Here is a 24,417-nt window from a genome sequence, read left to right as displayed (position 1 = left end):
GAAAAGTGTGCTGTCGTCTGATGAGTGCAAAGTTCAAAAGCCAGCATCTGTGATGGTATGGGGGTGTGTTAGTGCCCATGGCATGGACAACTTACACATCTGTGATGGCACCATCAATGTTGAAAGGTACATCCAGGTTTTGGAGCAACACATGCTGCCATCCAAGCAACGTCTTTTTCAGGGACGTCCCTGCTTATTTCAGCAAGACAATGCCAAGCCACATTCTGCACGTTACAACAGCGTGGCTTCGTAGTAAAAAAGTGCGGGTACTAGACTGGCCTGCCTGCAGTCCAGACCTGTCGCCCATTGAAAATGTGTGGTGCATTATGAAGCATAAAATACGACAACGGAGACCCCGGACTGTTGAACAACTGAAGTCGTACATCAAGCAAGAATGGGAAAGAATTCCACCTACAAAGCTTCAAAAATTAGTGTCCTCAGTTCCCAAATGCTAAGTGATGGAAATTATTGGTTGAGTTAATCGCGTTTTAAAAAGGAATAGTTTGCGCCAGGTGTCATGCTTAGTTCATGTTACAGGGTAACATATGTCACATGTCATAGAATTCAATGGACATTGACCTTGTTTGACCTTTACTTTGGAGACCAAGCATTCAACAGAGACAAAACTATTCCATGTATTAATTCTATTAGCACAACCAATAATTTGCTTCACTTTTTAACCAAAATTGGGGCAACTTTAACTTTTGACCCCTGTACAAACTGAAACTGACCTTTGTCACATTCTTGAAGCTTTTACCCCATAACTCCACAACATTCAGTCAGATTGTCCAAACTGTATCTTTTTGGAATCTTTGTGATCAGACAAATAATGTGGCGTCGTTTTCAGCATGATTGGAGCATTTTTAAATTTTGACCCCTGTGTAATTCTTCAATTGAGTCCTACCTGGCTGCCTATTGAAAATTTAGGTGGCTAACGTGCTTTTACAAAAGAGTCATGTCTAAGGAGTATTTGTGCCAAATTTAGTGCTTGTTTCACCATTTGAAAGATTCCTCTGTAAATATTCTGTTAGCTGCCTCACTAAGAATGATTGCATAATTCAGCTGCTTTCTTCCACCTGCGAAATATAGCGAAGATTCGTCCCATCCTGTCTGTGGCTGATGCTGAGACCCTCATCCATGTGTTTATCTCTTCTAGATTGGACTACTGCAATGTTCTATTTTCTGGTTTACCACAGTCCAGCATTAGGGCTCTCCAATTGGTTCAAAAATGCTGCTGCCAGACTTTTGACATGAAGCAGAAAGTTCGACCACATTACACTTATTTTGGCATCTCTTCACTGGCTTCCTGTCCCAGTGAGATCACATTTTAAGGTTCTGCTACTAGTCTATAAAATTATTCATGAACTGGCACCTCCCTACCTAGCTGACCTAATTAAACCCTACGTACCGGCCCGGGCTTTGCGCTCTCAGGGTGCAGGTTTACGTTGTGTTCCTAGGGTGAATAAGAAGTCTGTGGGTCACAGAGCTTTCTCTTATCGTGCCCCTGTTCTGTGGAATGATCTCCCTGCATCAATAAAACAGTCAGATTCTGTGGAGACTTTCAAGTCCAGACTTTTTCCCTTTCATATGGCTAGCATATTGGCATAGTATGTTTCTACGCTTTCACTCTTTTAATGAATTTTATTAGTAAACGGAGCGGGCTGCAGCCTCAACTTTATCTAAATTCTGGGTCTTTTAGTGAAGCTTAGGGCTAGTGGCCGGCGATCACCTTATTTCTTCTCTTTTTCTTGTTGATTAATGCTGACTAATTATACTGTATTTTTTGTCTTTCTGATGCCTGATTCTGTTTTTTTCTCTCTGTTTAAGGTGCATCCAGAGATGGATGTGGTGTCTACTTCTACTACCCACCTGCCCTGTGCACCAGAAAAGTTTTGTGTATAATCATGTTGTAAATTGTGTCAGTAGCATGGTCCAAGCAGAGGGTCACCGCTTTGAGTCTGGTCTGCGCAGATAACTGAAACAATCGTGCAAATGGTGATACAAGCACCAACGTTGGCACAAATACTCCTTAGACATTACTCTTTTGAAAAAACTGACTGGCCACTTTAATTTTCAAGAGACGGCCAGATAGGGGTCAATTGATGAATTACACAGGGGTCAAAATAAAAAATGCTCATATTTTGAAAACTACACCACATTATTTGTCTGACCGTAAAGATTCCCAAAAGGTATAGTTTGGACTATCTATGACTGATTGATCAGGAGTAATAAATGGAATAGTTTTGATTGTGTTGAATGTTTGGTCTCCAAAGTGAAGGTCAAACAAAGTCAACCTCCATTGGATTCTATGACATGTTACCCCGTAACATGATAACGAAGCATGATACATGGTCCAAACTATTCCTTTTTAAAACCCTGTTAACTATTAATTTGCATCTTTTTTTTTAACCAAAATTGGAGCAACTTTAACTTTTGAACCCTGTACAAACTGAAACTGATCTTTATCACCATTTTTGCTGTTTTTACCCCATAACTCCTGATTCCTGACTTCCCATAACGCCTGACTTCACTCAACAGTTCATTTCTACCTCAGTCTGAAAGCATACACACACACACACACTCTCTGCCCCTCTCTACACCCTGCACTCCAGCCCTGCCCCCAGATAGTCAGGCCGTTTCCCCTCAGTATGGATCATTTAATTATGTGTTTATGGTTGAAAGACGTTGCACGTTGACCTTTATCTGCGCTGAGTGCACACACTGTAATAAACTGTATGTGTACAAGTGAAACTGTGGTCTGTCCGTGTTGCGTGATAAGCAGAAGAACAGTATGCATCATGGCACACAACAAAGTGATTATAATTACTATGATTATCTGTATAAGGAGATCTGAAGTCCTTATTATGTACTACTATTAGTATTATGTGAAGTTAGCAAAGCAACAAATTTGCCATGAGACATACTGCTCCAACACTTCATACACGGAACAAAAATATAAACGCAACACTTTGTTTTTGCTCCCATTTTTCATGAGCTGAACATAAAGATTTAAAACTTTTTCTCTATACACAAAAGACCTATTTCTCTCAAATACTGGTCACAAATCTGTGTCAGTGAGCACTTCTCCTTTGCCAAGATGATCCATCCCACCTCACAGGTGTGACAGATCAGGATGCTGATTAGACAGCATGATTATTGCACAGGTGTGCCTTAGGAATATTCAGAAAACAAGAGGCCTTCAGATTCTATTCTCTCGTCAAAGTATTCTGTCTCCCGAATGAAAGAAGAATCAATCAATCAATCAATTTTATTTATATAGCGCCAAATCACAACAAACAGTTGCCCCAAGGTGCTTTATATTGTAAGGCAAGGCCATACAATAATTACGTAAAAATTGATGAGCTGGCGAATGATGAGCGACAAGCACAATGGCGCTTGGCAGTGGAAACCAGCAGATGGTGCAGTGGCTGGCGCGGATAAAAACATTTGCTGCTGGCCTCCCGTCCCTCTTGGATGAAGCCCACTCCACCTTTCACTGAGTATAGGGTCAACGGTACATTTACTGATCTCACTATGTTGCTCAGGGTAATAATACATGTTCACGCTGTTTGCAGGGACAGCTGAGGTTGTGTATTTTTACATTTAGGGCAGTATTTTTGTTCTTTTCCACTGTGTTAGTACACATGCTGTTAGTATTTTCATATTCTGTGCTTTGCAATAAGAGGAGTAAAATTCTGCAAAAATTCTCTCCATGCTACATTGCTTGCTTGAAGGGAGCCTGGTTCAAGTGGTCATGCAAAGTTCAGATGGTTGCATCAAGCCTTGGTTGGCGGCACAGGTACCACTGACACCACTGGCGGGGTACTCCTTTTGGGTCCACACAGGCTCATATATTCTCAGGCGTTTTTGTTGCTTTGGTAGATAGTTCTGCTTTTTGGATGTTTTTTTGTTTTTATTGTTTTCACACTTCACTTTTACTCTTAGGTGATGTGACTTAAGGTCACGTCAACAGGTTGAGTTATTGGGCAGAATATTCCATGACGCTTGTCCTCGGACCAACTTGATGATACATACCTGATAAAACTGAAGGTCTACATATCTCCGTCTGGGACAGACAGGCATCATGAAATATTCTATTCTGTGCTAATATTGACACAAACATCCATCACAAGGTCTTGAACACATACCATTCAGATGAACAATATGAACATGTCATCCGCACATAAGGTCACACTTTTTTAACCCAATCACATAGCACCACTGATCCACACAGCAGGGAAGGCCCACCGATTTGGAGGTTTGCCAAGTATAGGCTTAAAATGCAGGCAAGCCCAGAGGTCGGGGCTCTTGTTAACAGCAGTGCATGTGACATCTATTTTCAAGATCCCAGCGCTGTAATGGCAACTCTTGTTTAATGTGGGAATCTCTTTAATACAGCATCTGGTTTTCTAAGTCTGTCTCCTGTCAATATTTGACTCTTATTTTCCCTCAACACATAAAATTACTGGGGTGGGGATATCAGGCAGAAAATCCCCAACACTCTCACTTTCCAAGATTTTATTAAACAATCTGGTTTGAAACTCCACTGCCATCTCTCCTAGACATTTCCATGACTCCACCAGAATGTCATCTGGACCAAATGCCTTTCCACTCTTCATCCTCTTCATCGCTGCCCTCACTTCATCCTTATGTATCCCTTGTACTTCCTGATTTATTCTCTCCACATCATCCAGCCTTTACACTCATTTTCTTCATTCATCCGCTCCTCAAAATATTCCCTCCACCTGGCCAATCGGTACAAGTCCTTTTCTCCCTCCTTACTGGTCAACATCTTGTACAGCTCACGAAGTGCCTTTTCCATAGCTTCTGCCACTTCTCTTTTCACCTTACGCCGCATCTCCTTGTAGTCCTGTCTACTTTCTTCATCTCTCCGATGATCCCAAAACTTTTTTGCCAACCTCTTTCTCCTTTTGATTTCCTGAACATCTTTGTTCCACCACCAAGTCTCCTCGTCTTCCTTCCTTTGTCCAGATGTCACACCCAGTCCCTTCCTGTCTGACTCCCTCACCACATCTGCAGTACTTTTCCAGTTGTCTAAAATTGCTTCCCCTCCATCCAGTGCCTCCTCACTGAATTTCACACAACAGTCTTCCTCCTTCAGCTTCCACCATCTGCTCCTTTGTTGAGCTCTCACTCTTCTTCACCTTTTAAAGTCATCCTACAATACACCATCCTATGCTGCCACCACCTTACAGTCTCTAGTTTCTTTTAGCTTGTATCTCCTACACAGAATGTAGTCCACCTGTGTGCACCTTCCTCCACTCTTATATGTCACCCTGTGCTCCTCCCTTTTCTTAAAGGAGGTATTCACCACATCCATTTCCATCCTTTTTGTAAAATCACCTACCATCTGTTCTTCGATATTCCTGTCCTTGATACTATATCTACCCATTACTTCATCACCTCTGTTCCCTTCACCAACATGCCCATTGAAGTCCGCTCCTGTCACCACTCTTTCATGCTTGGGTTCACTCTCCACCACCTCATCTAACTCACTCCAGAAATCTTCTTTCCCATTCATCTCATCCTCCAGGCCTGCCCTCCATCCAGGACTTATACCCGTCCAGGACCAGGAAGCCAGTTGGTAAAATCTCTGCGGAGTCCTCCCAACTTGGACACACCCTGTTTAAACTCCTCTCCTCTGGTCAACATTACAGAGCACTGTACGTTAGAACAACCAGACACAGGAACAGTTTCTTTCCACAGGTCGTCACACTGATGAACAATTTATCCTGCCAAAAAACTCACTCTTTCATGTACCTCATGACCAATTTCAATCTGTTTCAAATGTTTTTTCTCTTATTACACATTTGATTTTAATTGCACATTTTATTTGCACTTTTTTTTCCACTAAATTATTCAGTGTTTAGTGTATATTTCTACATGCGGTACAGAGAGAGTACAGCTCAAACCAAAGTCAAATTCTGTGGATTCTTGTGGATACTTGGTGAATAAAGGCTATTCTGATTCTGATCTCACCACCTATCTGTAGGGCCTATGCACTGATGATATTCCTCGTCACCCCTTCAATTTCTAACTTCACCCTCATCGCCCTGTCAGACACTCGCTTAACCTCCAACACTATTTTAACATACTCTTCCTTTAAAATGACCCAACACCATTTCTCTTCCTGTCCTCACCGTGATACGACTTGAACCCCCTCGCCTATGCTCCTGCTCTTACTTCCCTTTCACTTGGTCTCTTGCACACACAATATGTCTACCTTTGTCCTCTCCATCATATCAGCCAGCTCTCTCCCTTTACCAGTCAGACTGCCAACATTCAAAGTCTTGACTCTCATTTCAACCCTCTGGACTTCCTCTTCTACCGCTGTCTCTGGACACATTCTCCTTTTTTTCTTGTTTGCCCAGCAGCAGCCCAGTTTCCCCCAGCACCCTGTTGTGCAACAGCACCAGTTGTTGTTAAACTGGTGTCACAGACCGAACTCCGCCCCTAAAAAATTGGTCCGCCTTTTGTATCTGTGCATGCGTCATTTTGGACCACAGCAGCAGAGTCAATGATCAAATGTGATTATTAACCATCAAATGACAAAGTAAAACCTCTTAAATCATTCTAATGTCAGTTTTAAGCAAAAACAAGGCCATTTGAAGCAGAAACAAGGCAAAATTCTGTGACGATTTGAAATGACCATCGCGCAGTGAATGCATCAGGTGGCAGCTCGTTTAGCTGCGGTGCTCCGATTGCTTCCTCCACCTTTTACGATGAAATAATGCTGAATGTATGTGGAAATGATTGAACAAAAGCTTCAGATATCTGTCACTGAGACAGATGACGAATGGAGTGAAGTTTTAAGCAGAAACAAGGTTTTAATCCATGAACTGTGGCTAATGACACATGCGCAGATACAAAAGACGAACAGAGTTTTAGGGGGGACCGTTTGGCCGGTGACACCGGGCCTCGACCGATTCGGTATGGAAATTCGATTTGTACTCGACATCTTAAAGCTTTGGCTTGTTTTACACCACATTCCCTTCCTCATGCAATCCTCCTCATTTATCTGGGCTTGGGACCAACACTTACAATGTACTGGCTGCACACTCCATGTGGCTTAGATTTAGCTTAACTAAGATACTAACCAACTGTTAACAAAAAGGCAATCTTTTGTGTATCCCAGGCACCAAGTGGTGGGCGTGGTCATGAGAAATGAACCGAAGATTGAGCTAGATTAGTCCATCAGCTAACCAAATGAATCTAATTCCAAAATGTTGAGCATGACCACAAGTTTCATCATAAGGTATCATCATCATCATAAGGTAAGGCTTTGCTAGTAATAACAGGTTAGCATTTTGCTAACCCATCCACTCCTGGCCTACAAGATGCAATTTATTTGCACCTTTTGTGTTGGGAAAGTGTAAGAACACGGACCCACAACAGGGGGCACAAATGAACGGACAATGGAGGAAGTCAAATAACAACACTTTACTGTTGTGAATGAGCACAACAAACACAGCAGATTACAATAATAGTCAATGAAGTCAATTCACAAAAATGTGTCGCGTGGGCAGGCTCGAAGATAAGAGACGTCTGTCCAAAGCAGAACCGGAACCACACAATTTCCTCCGCCACCGAACCCCGGGAATACTGGAGCCGCCAAGTCCCGAACTCCCAGGTGGCCACTGCCTCCGCTTGTCGGATCTGGTACTGCTGGCGAGGAACAAAAACAGTTAGATGTGGGTGCGTCTGCACCCAGCAACACGTATGGTGGAAAACCACCTCCACCTCTCGTCGGAAAAAAGGAAACAAAATATCTGCTATCCAACACACAAAGTAACAGGTATTCCTGTCAGGAAGATAACAAAGTCGGCTGAGTACGTTACCTCCTCGGTAGAGCGATATCTCGGCGAAGAGGTGGAGATGTCGTCTTGCTGATATACCACTGATGATCAGATGATTGGTGACAGCTGTCATAGGTGATAAGTGACAGCTGTCACCCCGGCTGCTCCTGTGAGGCGGCAGCGCCCTCTGGTGCCTGGAGCCCGCACTCCAGGCAGGGTGCCCTCTGGTGGTGGTGGGCCAGCAGTACCTCCTCTTCAGCGGCCCACACAACACTTTTGGTTAATTAGTTTTCACATTTGATTAGTTTGTGCACTGTGCTGAGTCGAGTACACACACACCAAACACTACATTAAGAAAGACAATTAGTGAGACGTTTGCACACAATAGATTTTGTTTGCATGCAGAGGACAGAAAGTCTTGGCTATATGTACTGACAAAGCTAATAATTTAGCGTGTGCACATGGATTAATCAAAGTAAATCAAATTGTAGGAACACAATAGTATGTTGAGTGCTGCATTCTTCCCCTCCTATATTTTCCATTGCTTGGTGCTGCGCACTTTGGAAGTCAGGTCCTGTAAAGGCACATGTATATTTACTTTCTTTCCATTGCTCCTTCTTGCTGTTTTGCACTGAGCACATGGAACAAATGCAATTTCCCCTGAGATTAATAAAGTATTCTGATTCTGATGTTTTGCAACAATGGCAACAGCCACACAAATTCTTTATGGAAGTCTGTGGGACTTTGGTCACGGGTGTGTGATGAATGGTGCTATCTTCATATAGTCACTGACATCACTGTCACTAAAAAAAAAACCCTCAGTTCAAATCCATCGCGCCCATCCACAGTAACGTTTGTGACACTGAGTGATTCAGAAGAGCAGTAAGATGACCTCACCTGCCCAGGATCTCCAGCAGCTCCGCAATGCCATTGTGATGTTCTGTCTCATAGATAAATCTGTGGAAAAACAGTAACATCAGTGTTCATGTGAAGCTGAGAAGGTGGTTAGTTCTGAACGGTTCCTGTATCCAGGTGTAAGCTGGTAGCACACAAGTGACAACCATCAATGTTGAAATACAAAGTCAACACAGAAATGCACAAATCTCTACTTCCTTGAGCAGCCACTTGAGGCTCGTTCCAACAGTGAATTAATTTGCAGAAAGATGTGAGGCACTCAGAAACACAAATGCTACAGTTAGGTCATGTGCTAATTACACTGGTCAACAAAAAAGGAAAGCTTTTTTCTTGCATAAACTTTAATAACTGATTTAGGGACATTTTGAGGTGCTGAATCCAAATCTGATTTCCTCTATCGCATCTTGTTTTTTTTTTTTGCAATCTGCATGTACTATATTGATGGATTATGCAAAAGTTGCTCATTCACTCCTGAGTTTGATGCCACTAATCCTGAACAAAAGCACTGTTTTTAAACCAGGTTGACGAAATGTGAACAAAGAGCCGTAATATCATTTATGCTACTGAAGAGGTGTGAGAGAGATGGCAGCTTTGGCTTCAATGCTTGATACGAGAAATATGTTTTCATATCTCAAAAAATGTGATGTGACTGGCAAAAACTATCACCAGATTAGGATTCAGCGCCCCCAAATTACCTCAAATCTCTAGAAAAAAATCCATGCAATGAAAATCATGTTGACCAGTGTTATTCATGAAACAAAACACAGTACTACAAATGTTTAATTTTTGAATTAATAAATAAAATTTAAAAAACAATTACTTCTCACAGAAGTACACACAAGCATTTTCAGATTAAGGAATACCCAAAGATAAAAGAGAAAGATAAACTTTATTTATCCTGAAGAAAATGATTTTGCCAGAGTACAGAAACAGTTTAAACAGTAAACAACAGTGAGTTACATACACAATTATAGAAAGTGTTAGTATTAAATAGAAATCAAGAAAGACTAGGATCAACATCACTCACCTCCATACACCAACAGCATGGGCGCAAAAAACACATTTGGTACAAAGCCAAATTTAATGTGGATATTTGTCAGAATTCTACCCCCAGTCATTACTGACAGATCTCATGGTGCATGTCCACTCACTTCTTTATTCAAAATTTAAGTCCAGACATCACACAAAAGCACATCCACACAAGACAGTGTTGGGCCAAACATGGCCTACAAATCAAAAAATCAAATTTATGAATTTGTACAGAACCAACTAATGATAAAATCGCCTCAAGGCGCATCACACAACACAACACGGAAGAAAACAGAACATAATGAATTGAATGAAATGATGAATAATGAATGAAAACATAATAAAAGCAAAACCATAAAAAGGTACAAGAATAAAAAAAAACAATATACTAGTGGTAAAACAAGGAGATCAAATGAGTCATTCGTCTGGATTTAAAAGTCTCCACGGTATCTGACTGCCTTACGTGCACGGGGAGATCATTCCACAGAGCAGGTGCACAATAAGAGAAAGGAACACAAAGTAGTCCTGCACCCTGTGAACGCAGGGCCCGAGCCAGTACATAGGGCTTAACAAGGTCAGCTAGGTAGGGAGGTGCCAGTCTGTGAACAATTTTATAGATTAATAGCAGAACCTTAAAATCTGATCTCACTGGGACAGGAAGCCAGTGAAGAGACGCCAAAATGGGTTTAATGTGATCAAACCTTCTGCTTCGTTTCAAAAGTCTGGAAGCAGCATTTTGAACCAATTGGAGAGCCCTAATGCTGGACTGCGGTAAACCAGAAAATAAAACACTGCAGTAGTCCAATCTAGAAGCGATAAACGCATGGATCAGGGTCTCAGCATCAGCCATAGACAGGATGGGACGAATCTTCACTATATTTCATAAGTGGAAGAAAGCAGTCCTCATAATATCTCTAATGTGGAGGTCAAAGGACAACGTAGGATCAAAAATTACCCCAAGGTTTCTGACTTTGTCAGTGTGATGTATGACACACAAACCTAGGCTAAGCGTTAACTGGTCAAATTGATGCTGATGTCTCACTGGACCAAGAACCATCATTTCAGTCTTATCAGAATTTAAAAGTAGGAAGTTTCTAAACATCCAACTTCTCACTGATGCAAGGCAATCTTCTAAGGATTTTATGTGGATGAGATTACCAGCAGTTTTCAGCATGTATAACTGAGTATTATCAGCATAGCAGTGAAAGGTAATCCCAAAACACCACAATATGTGCCCAAGGGGTGTCACATAAGGGGGAAAAAAAGAAGAGGGCCCAAGACGGGCCCTGTGGAACCCCAAACTTCATGTCACTGAGATTAGAGGTAGTGCTGTTGTATAAAACAATGAGAATGACCAGACAAGTAAGACGTCAACCACGCAAGGGCACTTCCAGTACTCCCAAAATGATTCTCCAGCCTATCAAGTACAACCCCAATTCCAATTAAGTTGGGACGTTGTGTGAAATGTAAATTAAAAACAGAATACAATGATTTGCAAATCATTTCAATCTATATTCAATTGAATACATCACAAAGATATTTAATGTTCAGTGATAAACTTCATTGTTTTTGTGCAAATATTTGCTCATTTTGAAATGGATGCCTGCAACACATTTCAAAAAAACTGGAACAGTGGCAACAAAAGACTGGGAAAGTTGATGAATGCTCAAAGAACACCTGTTTGGAACATTCCACAGGTGAACAGGTTAATTAGAAACAGGTGAGTGTCATGATTGGGAGGCGGCACTACATTAAAAACCGACATCATTGTGTAAAGGATCTTACCACGTGGGCTCAGGAACACTTCAGAAAACCATCATCAGTTGACACAGTTCGTCACTACATCTACAAGTACAAGTTAAAACTCTACCATGCAAAGTGAAAGCCAAACATCAACAATATCCAGAAACGCCGCCGCCTTCTATGGGCCCGAGCTCATTTGAAAAGAACAGACACAAAGTAGAAAAGTGTGCTGTGGTCTGATGAGTCCACATTTCAAATTGTTTTTGGAAATCATGGACGTCGTGTCCTCTGGACAAAAGAGGAAAAAGACCATCCAGATTGTTACCAGTGCAAAGTTCAAAAGCCAGCATCTGTGATGATATGGGGGTGTGTTAGTGCCCATGGCATGGGCAACTTACACAACTGTGATGGTATGGGGGTGTGTTAGTGCCCATGGCATGGGCAACTTACACATCTGTGATGGTATGGGGGTGTGTTAGTGCCCATGGCATGGGCAACTTACACATCTGTGATGGTATTGGGGTGTGTTAGTGCCCATGGCATGGACAACTTACACATCTGTGATGGTATGGGGGTGTGTCAGTGCCCATGGCATGGACAACTTACACATCTGTGATGGTATGGGGGTGTGTTAGTGCCCATGGCCTGGACAACTTACACATCTGTGATGGCACCATCAATGCTGAAAGGTACATCCAGGTTTTGGAGCAACACATGCTGCCATCCAAGCAACGTCTTTTTCAGGGACGTCCCTGCTTATTTCAGCAAGACAATGCCAAGACACATTCTGCACGTGTTACTACCAAATCTCCTGAAGTGAATTCAGATGCTAAAACAGCTCCAACATCCAAACTGATAACTACAGCTGGAGTCTCAGGGGTCCCTATGACTGAACCAATGACGATGGGCTCAAATCCCCATGACATGGCTACCAATTGGAATATTCATTTCTAATCACTGATAACAATCCTATTAATTTAATGTGTGATATTATGTAAATTGACATAACATGTTTTCGTATCACATGTTCCCTAAACACCTCCAGCTTTTTAATTCTCCAATTTCAGGTTGTTGGTCCATAAGGGTTATAAAAAAAACATTTGCAATTATCTGAAAATTTATAGCCTGATGTAACAGTGGCTGTTTCAAGGTGGTTCTGAACTTAAAACCTTACAGAGTAGGTGTGATGGTGTTACACTGTCAGACAGGAAGAGACCATAGAATCAACTGTGGGTGAGTCTCAAAATACGAGTGGAACAGACACTGAGATGTTTTTGCAAATTATACAGCAACCACCTCTGAAAATAAATAAGTAACAATCCATAAAATGTATCATATGTGCCCAACACCATTGGGTGGGCCATGCTGAGTTACATTGAAATGAATATTTATCTCAGTACAAAGACAGACCTTTTCAGTACATGGTAAAACAAAATGGAACTGATTTCTCAGTTAACTGAAATGACCGAAACACCGAAAGGGTGAAGGTAGAAGCAACGCTGATATACACAGACACCCCTTTTACCTCAATGAATTTTAGTCCTCACACCAAAAGCACAAAACAACAGAACTAACAAAGCACAAACGTTTGAAGATGATCACTGATTTAAATTTCTCATCAAAACAAATTAGCACATCACAAAAACATGAAAAATATATTAGTATACAGCATAATCTAATACCATTAAATATCAATATTGAATTATAACTGGTCCATCATTTTAAACAGGTGTTGCTACAAACCATCTAATGTAATCTGTGCAAACTTGCCAACATTTCAAAATGTAAAATCCATACCGATACAGGACGATTCCTCCCACAATCCCAAAATGCCATTGATGGACGTAATCATACTACTTTATTATTTTTATATGTAATTATACCCTTAATTGGAGTTTTGATTGAGACATCAAGTCTTTGTGATACCAATTTTTGCCAATTCCAAGGCCAGGCAGTAAGATTAATAGCATTTGTTCAAGATCTGCAGGTTGTTTCCCCACAACAGTGTGATACCCACAGCACTGATTGTTCCAGATGCGACCTCAATCACCTGCATCACTTCTGAACAGTGCATGATTGCACAATTGTGGATAATGTCCAATTTTGTTCTATTACGTTGCACCCAGGCAGCCAGTACCTGTTTGCATTCACAGATAAGGGTTAAGCATACCCATGAACTGGGATACTTCAGGGATTCGTGGGGAGTTCTGCAGTTTGCGTAGCAGCAAACAAAACATGACCCGGGAACACACCCTTCTTCAGTATGCCGATGGTCTGTTGCTGGGTCCTCCTGCTACGGAAGCTTACCGACCTGATTCCATCATGTTCCTGGGAGGACTGGCTCACTGTGGTTGTACATCATCTTTGACCAAACTGCAGTTTTGTTTGTCTTGAGTGACATATATGGGTACATTTCCACATCTGTCATCTTCTTGGCACTGCCACTGCTGCCAGCACCCCTGAAGGAGTAAAGTTGACCCATATGTCACCCCAAGCTCAGAGGATGCTCTCTGATGGGCAGGGCTAACTACTGCAGACATTGTTTCTGTGTAGGCTCTCAGTTGTCCAGGTGGTTCTCTACTATACTGCAGACATTGGCGTGTACTGCTGTGGACTCTGTGTTGACTGCCCCCAAGGATGTCATGTGGGCAGGACCATTGCAGACTACCTTCAGGATCTCAAACGGGCACATCAGTTTGGATCGTGTTGCCGCCAGGATTTTGCCGACATCCTTTGTCAGCCTTTCCATCTTCACATCAGTCCAAAGAGGGTGTTGTTGGAAATAGGAACACGGGTCACACTGCCATCCTGTTGTGTGTTGCCCTATGTGGTTCTCCCCAGGGGTCCTTGAAATACCTAACTGTTTGATCAATGGCCACTGTTGCCACTACATTTGGCACATCATCACCCATTATGCTGGCTCACAATTGTGTCGTGCATGTACTACATACAGTAGTGTTCAAAATAATAGTAGTGTTATGTGACTAAAAACATTAATCCAGGTTTTGAGTATATTTCTTATTATTGCATGGGAAACAAGGTACCAGTAGATTCAGTAGATTCTCACAAATCCAACACCAAGCATTCATGATATGCACACTCTTAAGGCTATGAAATTGGGCTATTAGTAAAAAAAAGTAGAAAAGGGGGTGTTCACAATAATAGTAGCATCTGCTGTTGACGCTACAAACTCAAAACTATTATGTTCAGACTGCTTTTTTATCAATCTGTGAATCACTAAACTAGTATTTAGTTGTATAACCACAGTTTTTTATGATTTCTTCACATCTACGAGGCATTAATTTTGTTGGTTTGGAACCAAGATTTTGCTTGTTTACTAGTGTGCTTGGGGTCATTGTCTTGTTGAAACACCTCTTCAAGTATTTTGACATATCCAAACTGATCCATGATACCTGGTATGCGATATATAGGCCCAACACCATAGTAGGAGAAACATGCCCATATCATGACGGTTGCACCACCATGCTTCACTGTCTTCACTGTGAACTGTGGCTTCAATTCAGAGTTTGGGGGTCGTCTCACAAACTGTCTGCGGCCCTTGGACCCAAAAAGAACAATTTTACTCTCATCAGTCCACAACATATTCCTCCATATTCCTGCAGCATTTTGAACCAATTGGAGAGCCCTAATGCTAGACTGTGGTAAACCAGAAAATAGAACATTGCAGTAGTTCAATCTAGAAGAGATGAACACATGATCAGGGTCTCATCATCAGCCACAGACAGGATGGGACGAATCTTCACTATATTTTGCAGGTGGAAGAAAGCAGTCCTAGTAATATTTCTAATGTGGAGACCAAAGGACAATGAAGGATCTTTGTTAGTGTGATGTATGACACAGGAGCCTAGGATGAGCTTTAACTGGTCAAATTGATGCCGATGTCTCACCGGACCAAGAACCATCATTTCAGTCTTATCAGAGTTTAAAAGTAGGAAGTTTCTAGACATCCAGCTTCTTACTGACACAAGGCAGGGATTTTATGTGAACGAGATTACCAGTAATTATTGGCACGTATAACTGAGTATCATCTGCATAGCAGTGAAAGGTAATCCCAAAACACTGCAATATGTGCCCAAAGGGTGCTATATAAAGGGAGAAAACCTTAATGATTTGCACCAGAAATCATAAAACAAAGGAAATTTAAGAAACCTCCACGGATACTTGTATGACAGGCTAACAAAGTACAGAATATGATCGTTCAGACCACCACCGGGTCTTTTTTATAAACAAGCAAATAGACCTTGTACATATACCGGAATGCCTAGGCTGTAAACACCTGTTGGTAACTGTAGATCAGTCTTCAAAGTAGTATATAATGCTATATCAAAAAACTAAACTATACTAGAGACTCACTGGAGAATAATAAAATGGATTGTTATGTACATGCACAAATTAACCTTCATATTAAACCTTGGTAGAGTTATTGGACATTACTCAAGAATTAATTAATTAATTAATTTTGCAAAGTAGCCTAAAGGCTGGTTTACACACAGACGGTTTTGTCGGCGGGTCGCACGTAGTGTTATATGGCTGGGGGGGGCCTGGCTGCCGGTTTGTTTGTCTGTTTGTTTTCCTCCCAGGTGGCGTGCATTTGGGACTGAGTGGCTGTGTTGCTGAGGCTGTCAGGACCTCACCCTGATCACCTGCGACTCGTCAGGACTCACAGCTGAGGTGCATCTGGATGGATTGGAGCATGTTGGCATTTAAGACTGGAGTGCACAGTGTGTATTTGCCAGAGACTCGACCTTGTGACCAGACGGGTGAGATCGTCGTCTTGGGAGCCATCTCATCAGCAGCGGACGCTGAGAATGTCCAGGTTTGATGCACGGTCTGTGAAAGAGGAGGGGGTGAGGTCTCACGCTCGTCAGCACACTTCCTGAGGTACGTTAGATTTTGTGACTAACAGTTATACAGTCAGTAAATGTGGTGTCCCTCACACCTTATTGTATTGAGCTGTTTGTTAGTCATGTATCAGCTTCCACTGCGGTGGAGTTTTGTGAACTGGATGTTCCATGCCTGCAGGTTGGAAGCTGATCAGCAATCAAGCCAGGAAGTGTTTGCTGTTTGTACACCTTTAAGTGTTCTGTGTGTAGAGTGTGGACTCACATAATGGTTCCTTCTTTCACAGACTCGGTTGTTGCGGCCACCTGGGGGGTGTCGGCGGGGTCCTTGGGTCCGAAACAGCTTCTGGCTCCGGACCGTTAGCGCTGCTGGGAGCGCACCACGCCAGACCGCACCTTTTTGTATTATCACTGTTATGTATTAAATTCAGTTAGCCTTTGTACCGTGCTCTGCTTATTTCATACTGGGTCCTTCAAACGCTGGTCGGTTCTCCGAGCTGCGTCCGACACATAACAGTAGTCTCTGGCCAAACATCACGGACCCAGCGTTAGCAGAGACGGTAACGCGCCGGGAAGGCGGCAGCAGACGTTCAGTGGTTATCCGGATCAGTTGCGGGGCTCTCCGCCCGGAAGGTGCGTGTTTGAGACCCATTACTGGATACTAATTTGTGCTCTCTTGCAGCTGTGTTCCTGTGTTGTGCCTCATCCGTGGATCGTGGTGGAGTGTGACTGGCGACGGCTTCGCGTCACACTCCGACCGGATGGGAGGTGTAAACGGGAGCTGCAAGAGTGCGTTTGTAATGGGTTCACGCGCACGGCGGAGCTCTGTTAGCACGGGTCGCTGGGCTTCCTGTGTTACAGTCGTAGCCCCGTTTCCCCGGATAAAGGTAACTACTGCGTCTGTTGTATCAGCTCCGGCGTTATTTAGTTGAGCACATTTTGGTTGTGTGTTGCACTCAGCTGCGCACACAAAAGCAGCTCGTTTGTTTTTTTCTGTCGCCCAAGGGGTTTTTTCATTTTTAGCACTCTGGTTCCCCCTTGTGGTGACTGAATCACGGTACCGTCAAGCTCTGGAGTAGGAACAGGTGTGTTCCATTTGGTTGAGCTTGACGGTATAACTCACTGATTTGTTTTGTGTTAGTTTATTTTGTGTGGGTGTTTTTTGAGTTGGTTTTTGTGTGGGCTTTTCTTTTTTGTTGTCCACTATTTGTCTGGGGGTGTGACCCTGTAGCCTTTGCTAACCAAGAACAAAAAAAAAAAAAAAAAAAAAAAAGAAAAACGGGGACCCAAACAACTGTGTGTTGGTCTGTTTTTTTTTTCTTTTGTTTCTTTTTGTTTCACATCCCCAGGGTTAGATGGAGCGGTCCCCTGGGGGGTGATGGGGTGGTATTTGGGTTGTTTTTTCTCTTTGTTTTTTGTTGTGCCCTCTCTTCTCCTCTGACTCCAGCCGGGTGTGCCGTAGTGTCGGCATTGCTGGAGGGGTGCAGTTAGGTTGTGCTGGGCGTTTCCCAGGTGGCCTCTGCACCCGTGAGGGGAGGGGGGGGGGGGGTTGGGGGTTTTATTGTTTTCCCTCCCCCAGTTTCCGCCCTCAGGGTTTGACTGTGGTGTCCTCTGGGGGGGAAAAGGCGTTGGGTCCATCTAGCCGTGGACGGCCGGGGCTGGGTCCATTGGTCGTGAGGGGAGGCGTCTCCTGGGGTTGACGAGTGGTCCTCTGGGGGGCGCTGGTAGTCCCCGTGGGTGACGGTGGATCCCAGAGGGACCTCGGCCGTGGTTATTACTCCTGGAGCTGGCGGGTGGCCCTCTGGGGGGTGTTGGTCCCTGCGTGTCGTTTGGGGGGGAGGAGGGGGGGTATTTTGGCATTTTTGTTTGTGAGTTTACATGTGGGTTGTTTTTCTTTTCTCCCCTTCCCTGGGGTTTGATGGGACGGTCCCCTGGGGCGGGGGGGGGGGGGGGTGTTTTGGTTGTTTTGTGTTATGACTAATCACACATGTTTGGTTAAAGGCTGACCGCACAGGTGTAGGAACTCCTGGCCACACCTGTGCTGAGACTGTCAAACAAGGGCAAAGATGCAGCCAGTTCAACCAGTCTGTTGGAGGACGAACGCAGACGCGGTTTCCAGCCATGGTCCCTGGAGGGGGGTGTTTCTCCTGGGCCAGGTGTGTGTGGTCGCCGGGAGGCTTCCCGTGAGGGTGGGGTACTGTTATATGGCTGGGGGGGGCCTGGCTGCCGGTTTGTTTGTCTGTTTGTTTTCCTCCCAGGTGGCGTGCATTTGGGACTGAGTGGCTGTGTTGCTGAGGCTGTCAGGACCTCACCCTGATCACCTGCGACTCGTCAGGACTCACAGCTGAGGTGCATCTGGATGGATTGGAGCATGTTGGCATTTAAGACTGGAGTGCACAGTGTGTATTTGCCAGAGACTCGACCTTGTGACCAGACGGGTGAGATCGTCGTCTTGGGAGCCATCTCATCAGCAGCGGACGCTGAGAATGTCCAGGTTTGATGCACGGTCTGTGAAAGAGGAGGGGGTGAGGTCTCACGCTCGTCAGCACACTTCCTGAGGTACGTTAGATTTTGTGACTAACAGTTATACAGTCAGTAAATGTGGTGTCCCTCACACCTTATTGTATTGAGCTGTTTGTTAGTCATGTATCAGCTTCCACTGCGGTGGAGTTTTGTGAACTGGATGTTCCATGCCTGCAGGTTGGAAGCTGATCAGCAATCAAGCCAGGAAGTGTTTGCTGTTTGTACACCTTTAAGTGTTCTGTGTGTAGAGTGTGGACTCACATAATGGTTCCTTCTTTCACAGACTCGGTTGTTGCGGCCACCTGGGGGGTGTCGGCGGGGTCCTTGGGTCCGAAACAACTTCTGGCTCCGGACCGTTAGCGCTGCTGGGAGCGCACCACGCCAGACCGCACCTTTTTGTATTATCACTGTTATGTATTAAATTCAGTTAGCCTTTGTACCGTGCTCTGCTTATTTCATACTGGGTCCTTCAAACGCTGGTCGGTTCTCCGAGCTGCGTCCGACACATAACACGTAGACCGACATTCGCGGTAGTGCCGACTGTTTTCCCGGTTGAAGGGGGCGGAGCATTCCCCCGGCGCTTTGACCGCCGTACTCGCCGCAAAGCTGCAGATAAAACGCCGCAAAATCCGCCGAATAAAGCGCCGTTTTGACGCCGTAGCATCCGGGACACGTCAGGCAACAGGGGTTTATACCCAGTTCTATCCCTTACAATTGCAGGTTAATACGCGGGTGAGAATGGCGGTGTTCTGCTTCCGCCGATAATACCCTTAATAACGCTGGTTATTACGCTGGTTTTAACCCCGGCAAACAGGGAAAATCCCGCATCACTCCAGGATCATTGGAATATTAGGCACCGCCCCCAGAGTATCCTGTATAATAGCTGGTTCTGCACACATCGTCATCATTCTGCTGTTGCTAGCATTGCTGTAGACGGAGCACCATGGACTTCTCCCAACATCCGACCCTTCAGCTGCGTGTCCCTGTCGAACATAAATCAGAAAACGCTTTATTGAAAAGTTAAAGTGTAGTGTAGAGATATGATAGTAACAAGATAAATGGACTGCATTTATAAAGCGCTTTTCCACCACAGGAAAAACACCTCCGTTGGAAGCCTTAAGGACAAGTTGGAACATGCCCTGCTGTTAAACAATTTCTCAGATACTCACTCAACTGAAAGCCACCAAAAGCCGCCTGGATTTTACAAATGGTTATCAACACGGAGGTGTTAGTCCTGTGGCGGGCGCGCCGGCTGCGAGCCGACGCGCCAATCCGTCCGCACGTCTTTCATTAAAAAAATCTCCTTTAACAGTGGAATGTCCGGATAAACTGCTGATTCCGACCTCTTCTGAAAGTTCTCTGTTCTCTCACGATGTCCTGGGTCAACAGAAGCTTAAATTTGGAGGTTTTCTGCTTGAAACCGGATGACGATGTTGCCTTGGAGCGCTGTGAGACGTCCTGCTCCGTGGGAAGTCCTTACAGCGATAGAAACAATCCAAAATCTCTCATCAGCTGTTAAAATTTTCACCGAAAACCAGCTGAATTTCTCGAATGGTGTCCACTCGGATGTGCCTCAGTTTTTGAAAAAATTTTGATGACGCACAGTGCCAGTCTCTCAGCAACTTCTCAGACAAACGAATTCCGACGAGGGGGCTGGACCACTCCTTCCACAAGGCGAATGACGTCACCGACAGGAGTGAAAAAACTCACGCATGCGCACGAGGGTTCAAGCTTGGCTGATGTAATCACACGTGATTCAAATCCATATAGTTTTTTAAAAAAATAAAACTGTCGGTTTCTTTTCTCGCAGACCTCGTATTATTGGCCGTGGTTTGTCCTCCTTATCTCCAGAGGGTCTTGGGCCAAGCGCCCGGTGGACTTTCTCAATGCCAGGCTCTCTGATAGTAACTCCTCCACATATTCCACCATTGAAGGCCCCTCGGCTCCCTCAGGAACATTATACAGCCGTATATTCTCCCGTCGGGGTCGTCCTTCATCATCAAGCAATTTATCTTCTTGCTGATTCATCACTTTTATCGTCTTGCTTAATATCTGTTCAATATTTTGAGCACGGTCTTCCACATTTTGAGGTTGCATCTCTACCGCCGCTATTTTAACACTGACGTTAGTGAGTTCAGATTTGGGTTTTTTTTTTTTTTTTAGTTGCTGTCTCTTGTCTTTATGTAAGTCCTGTATTTCTTCCAACACTTTTGCTCAGCCACATGCGACTCAGCGTCAGCTTCTTCATTGCGTAATTGTGCAGGGGGGCGGTTTGCTGTATACTGTCCGCTGTTAGACTCTGCTGCAGTTTTTTTTGTCCACGTTTTTACCCATCTTTGCCTTGTCAACAATTTCTAGTATTTGTCAAAAATGTCTTATTTGGCTATTATATGAGGCGAGATTAATGATTTGCTATGGAGAGGCTAGTTTAGGCTGCCATTCGGTGTAGTGACATCATGGGAAGCCCTATACTTTCTTTTTTTTAATGATACTTTAGCTTTAGCAGTGCAGATGTCTGGTGTGAAACAGCACTTACAAATAAGGACTCTTAATGGTACCAACAGATCACGCACACTGTGAGAGCATTTCACAAAAGGATTATCAACAGGGAAAAATATATTCAGAGGTCGAGATAACATCCCACTTTTGTCATATCAATAGGAATCAAACTCTGATTTTGATGTCTGATGCCTTCTGTTGAAGTGGACAGCAGCAGGAGTTTTTAAAGTAGACCTGCACTGAAATAAATGTGGTCAGATTTCAGAAAGAAATAGCTGATATGTATTTATAAGACCCTTGTGAATGCAGTAAAGTAAATCTGTAAGCCCAAATTTGTAATTCAGCAGAGAAATCTTCATTTAAAAATGACAAATTTGCAGCTAAAATTTAGCCCTCTGTGAAAACAGTTTGTACAGCCGTATCATTTCCATGACGTCGGGGACAAGACGACGCGCTCCCGCCTTCAGTCCGATCCCGCACTGAAATTGATTTTATCTGTTAGTAATGTTACTTATACACGTCCTGGTTTCAACATCCAAAAGTAAGCTGCAATGAATGTGAGATACAGATATGTGTGCTCAGATCAGCAACGACATCGACAGCGGGCGCCGTTCTTCCTCTCCCGCTCTCTGCCTCCGCTACGCTCGCTGTTTTAATGCGAAGCGGCCGGTACACCTGTTCCTGCAAGGACAGACTTCTTGCTGCAAAATCCACAGCACCGCACATCTCGGCAATCGGAGCTCCAGAGCTCCATGGACGCCGAGAGAGGTTTGTATATTTTTAACGACTGGGATTCTTTGCGAGTCTCGCCTCCATATCCCGTGACGGTACCGGAGGCGAAAGACAGTAGATTTTCATTGCGACACCACTCAATCAAATGGGCGTATGAAAAAGTCCCCCAAAATAATTTTCAAGCACAAATAAAAGAAATGTCTACTCACCAAATGTGCCGCAAGACAATATGAAGTTTTAAAAAAGGTGCAGATGCAAACTGATGTAAATCCACAAATTACAACTGGCGCAATGCATGCTGGGAGAGGGTCTTGTCCGTGACGTCTCGGCAGCGTCCATGATGAGAGGGACAATTTGCGGAGGGCTAAATGTTAGCTGTAAATGTGTCATTTTCAAATGAAGATTTCTCCGTTGAATGACAGATCTGGGCTTGCAGATTTACTTTACTACATTCAGAAGGATCTCATGTGTAAATGTAAGTCATTTTTTGTTCAAAAAATCTGACTGCATTTTTTTCAATGCAAGTCTCCTTTAATGTCACACCACAGTCATTTCACCACCGGCAGAGTTGAAAAAATAATAATATTGAGGAACATGAAGTGAGGCATGTGAATCCCAGGAAAGCTGCTGACCCTGATGAAGTACTTGGAAAAGTATTCAAAGCATGTGTTGACAAGCTGTCCACCATCTTCACCAATATCTTCAGCTTGTCCCTGACAGAAGCCACCATCCTACCATCTCTAAAATCAAGAAACCCACTATCGACAGTCTAAATATGATACCAGACCGGTGGCACTCACACCAATCACTATGGAGTGCTCGGAGAGACCGGTACTGAAGCACCTTCAAATCAGCTGCCCCCCAGCCTTTGACCAACACGTTTGCCTGCAGACAGGGCAGATCTACAGAGGGTGTGTTGTTAATTATTTCTCATCTCCATTAGGGATGGGTATCAATAAGATTTTAATCAATATCAAAACCATTATCGATTCTGCTTATAGATCGGATTCCTTATCAATACCGCTTGTGAATTTTTTGTGTACTAAAGGTAGTGTTGGGAAAGTGTAGTGACACGGACCCACAACAGGGGGTGTAAATGAATGGACAATGGATGAGCCAAAAACAACAATTTACTGTTGTGAATGTGCACAACGAAATACAGACAATCACAGAATTTGTATACAGTCAATACACAAAGGTGACGTGTGGGCAGGCTCGAGGATAGAAGACGTCTGTCCAGAGAAGAACCGGGTCCCACACGATTTCCGCTGCCAACGGGTCTGAAGCACACCGGAGCCGCCAAGTCCCGAATCCCCAGGTGGCCACCGTCTCCAGCTGTCAGACCTGGTACTGCTGACAGGAAGCAGAAACAATTAATGGTGGGTGTGCGTGAACACACCCAGTAAACAGTCAGCAAAAACAATTTAGGAATTGCAGGTGGGAAGTACACCTCCACCTCCGCAAATACGAACACAGTCTTTCACAGGACCTGAAACAAACACTTGTCTTCACGGGTCGGGAAGGGTGCGGTTCGTCACCCTGTCGTCCACGACCAGCTCAGCCTCCAGCTGACACAAGCGGTCAGGAACTCCTGTAGTAATCAGAAAACAGTTAAGTGCAATACGGTACAGAATATGGCTGAGGAAGTTACCTATTTGGTAGACGATATCTCGGCAGCCAGGTGGAGATGCTGCCCGGCTTTTATGGTGGTGGTGGTTGATGAGTGACAGCTGGCGTAGATGATGAGTGACAACTGTCACTCCCAGTTGCTCCCGTGGGGCAGCTGCGCCCTCTCGTGCCTGAAGCCCGCACTTCAGGCAGGGCACTCTCTGGTGGTGGGCCAGCAGTACCTCCTCTTCAGCGGCCCACACAACAGGACCCCCCCCTCAACGGGCGCCTCCTGGCGCCCGACCCGGCTCGTCGGGGTGATGGTTGTAGAAGTCGGCCAGGAGAGCCGGGTCCAGGATGAACCTCCTCTTCACCCAGGAGAGTTCTTCAGGTCCATACCCCTCCCAGTCCACCAGATACTGGAACCCCCAGCTCCATCGACGAACGTCCAAGAACCTGCGCACCGTCCACGCAGGCTCTCCGTCGATGATCCGGGCAGGAGGCGGCGCCGGTCCGGGGGTGCAGAGTGGTGAGGTATGGTAGGGCTTGATGCGGGACACGTGGAATACTGGATGAATCCGCAGTGAAGCAGGAAGTTGCAGCTTCACTGCGGCCGGACTGAGGACTTTGAGGATTTTGTAGGGTCCAATGAAACGGTCCTTGAGTTTGAGATTCCACATGGAGTGGGA

General features: G+C 44.3%; 1 protein-coding gene across 2 annotated transcripts in view; it reads right to left on the bottom strand.

Annotated features, from left to right (window-relative positions):
- The window catches only part of ppp2r5d (protein phosphatase 2, regulatory subunit B', delta), a 136,559-nt gene that overhangs the window by 61,642 nt on the left and 50,500 nt on the right, over positions 1 to 24,417 (bottom strand). For both annotated transcript variants that reach the window (XM_034184316.1, XM_034184317.1), the window contains exon 8: positions 8,715 to 8,774. In XM_034184316.1, the coding sequence (XP_034040207.1) occupies positions 8,715 to 8,774 (60 nt within the window). The remainder of the gene's footprint in view (positions 1 to 8,714; positions 8,775 to 24,417) is intronic.

Source organism: Thalassophryne amazonica, chromosome 13 (assembly GCF_902500255.1).
Source record: "Thalassophryne amazonica chromosome 13, fThaAma1.1, whole genome shotgun sequence".
In the NCBI taxonomy this organism is placed as follows: Eukaryota; Metazoa; Chordata; class Actinopteri; order Batrachoidiformes; family Batrachoididae; genus Thalassophryne; species Thalassophryne amazonica.
Note: the sequence above shows the minus strand (reverse complement) of the source record. Positions and strands in the feature narration are given on the sequence as shown.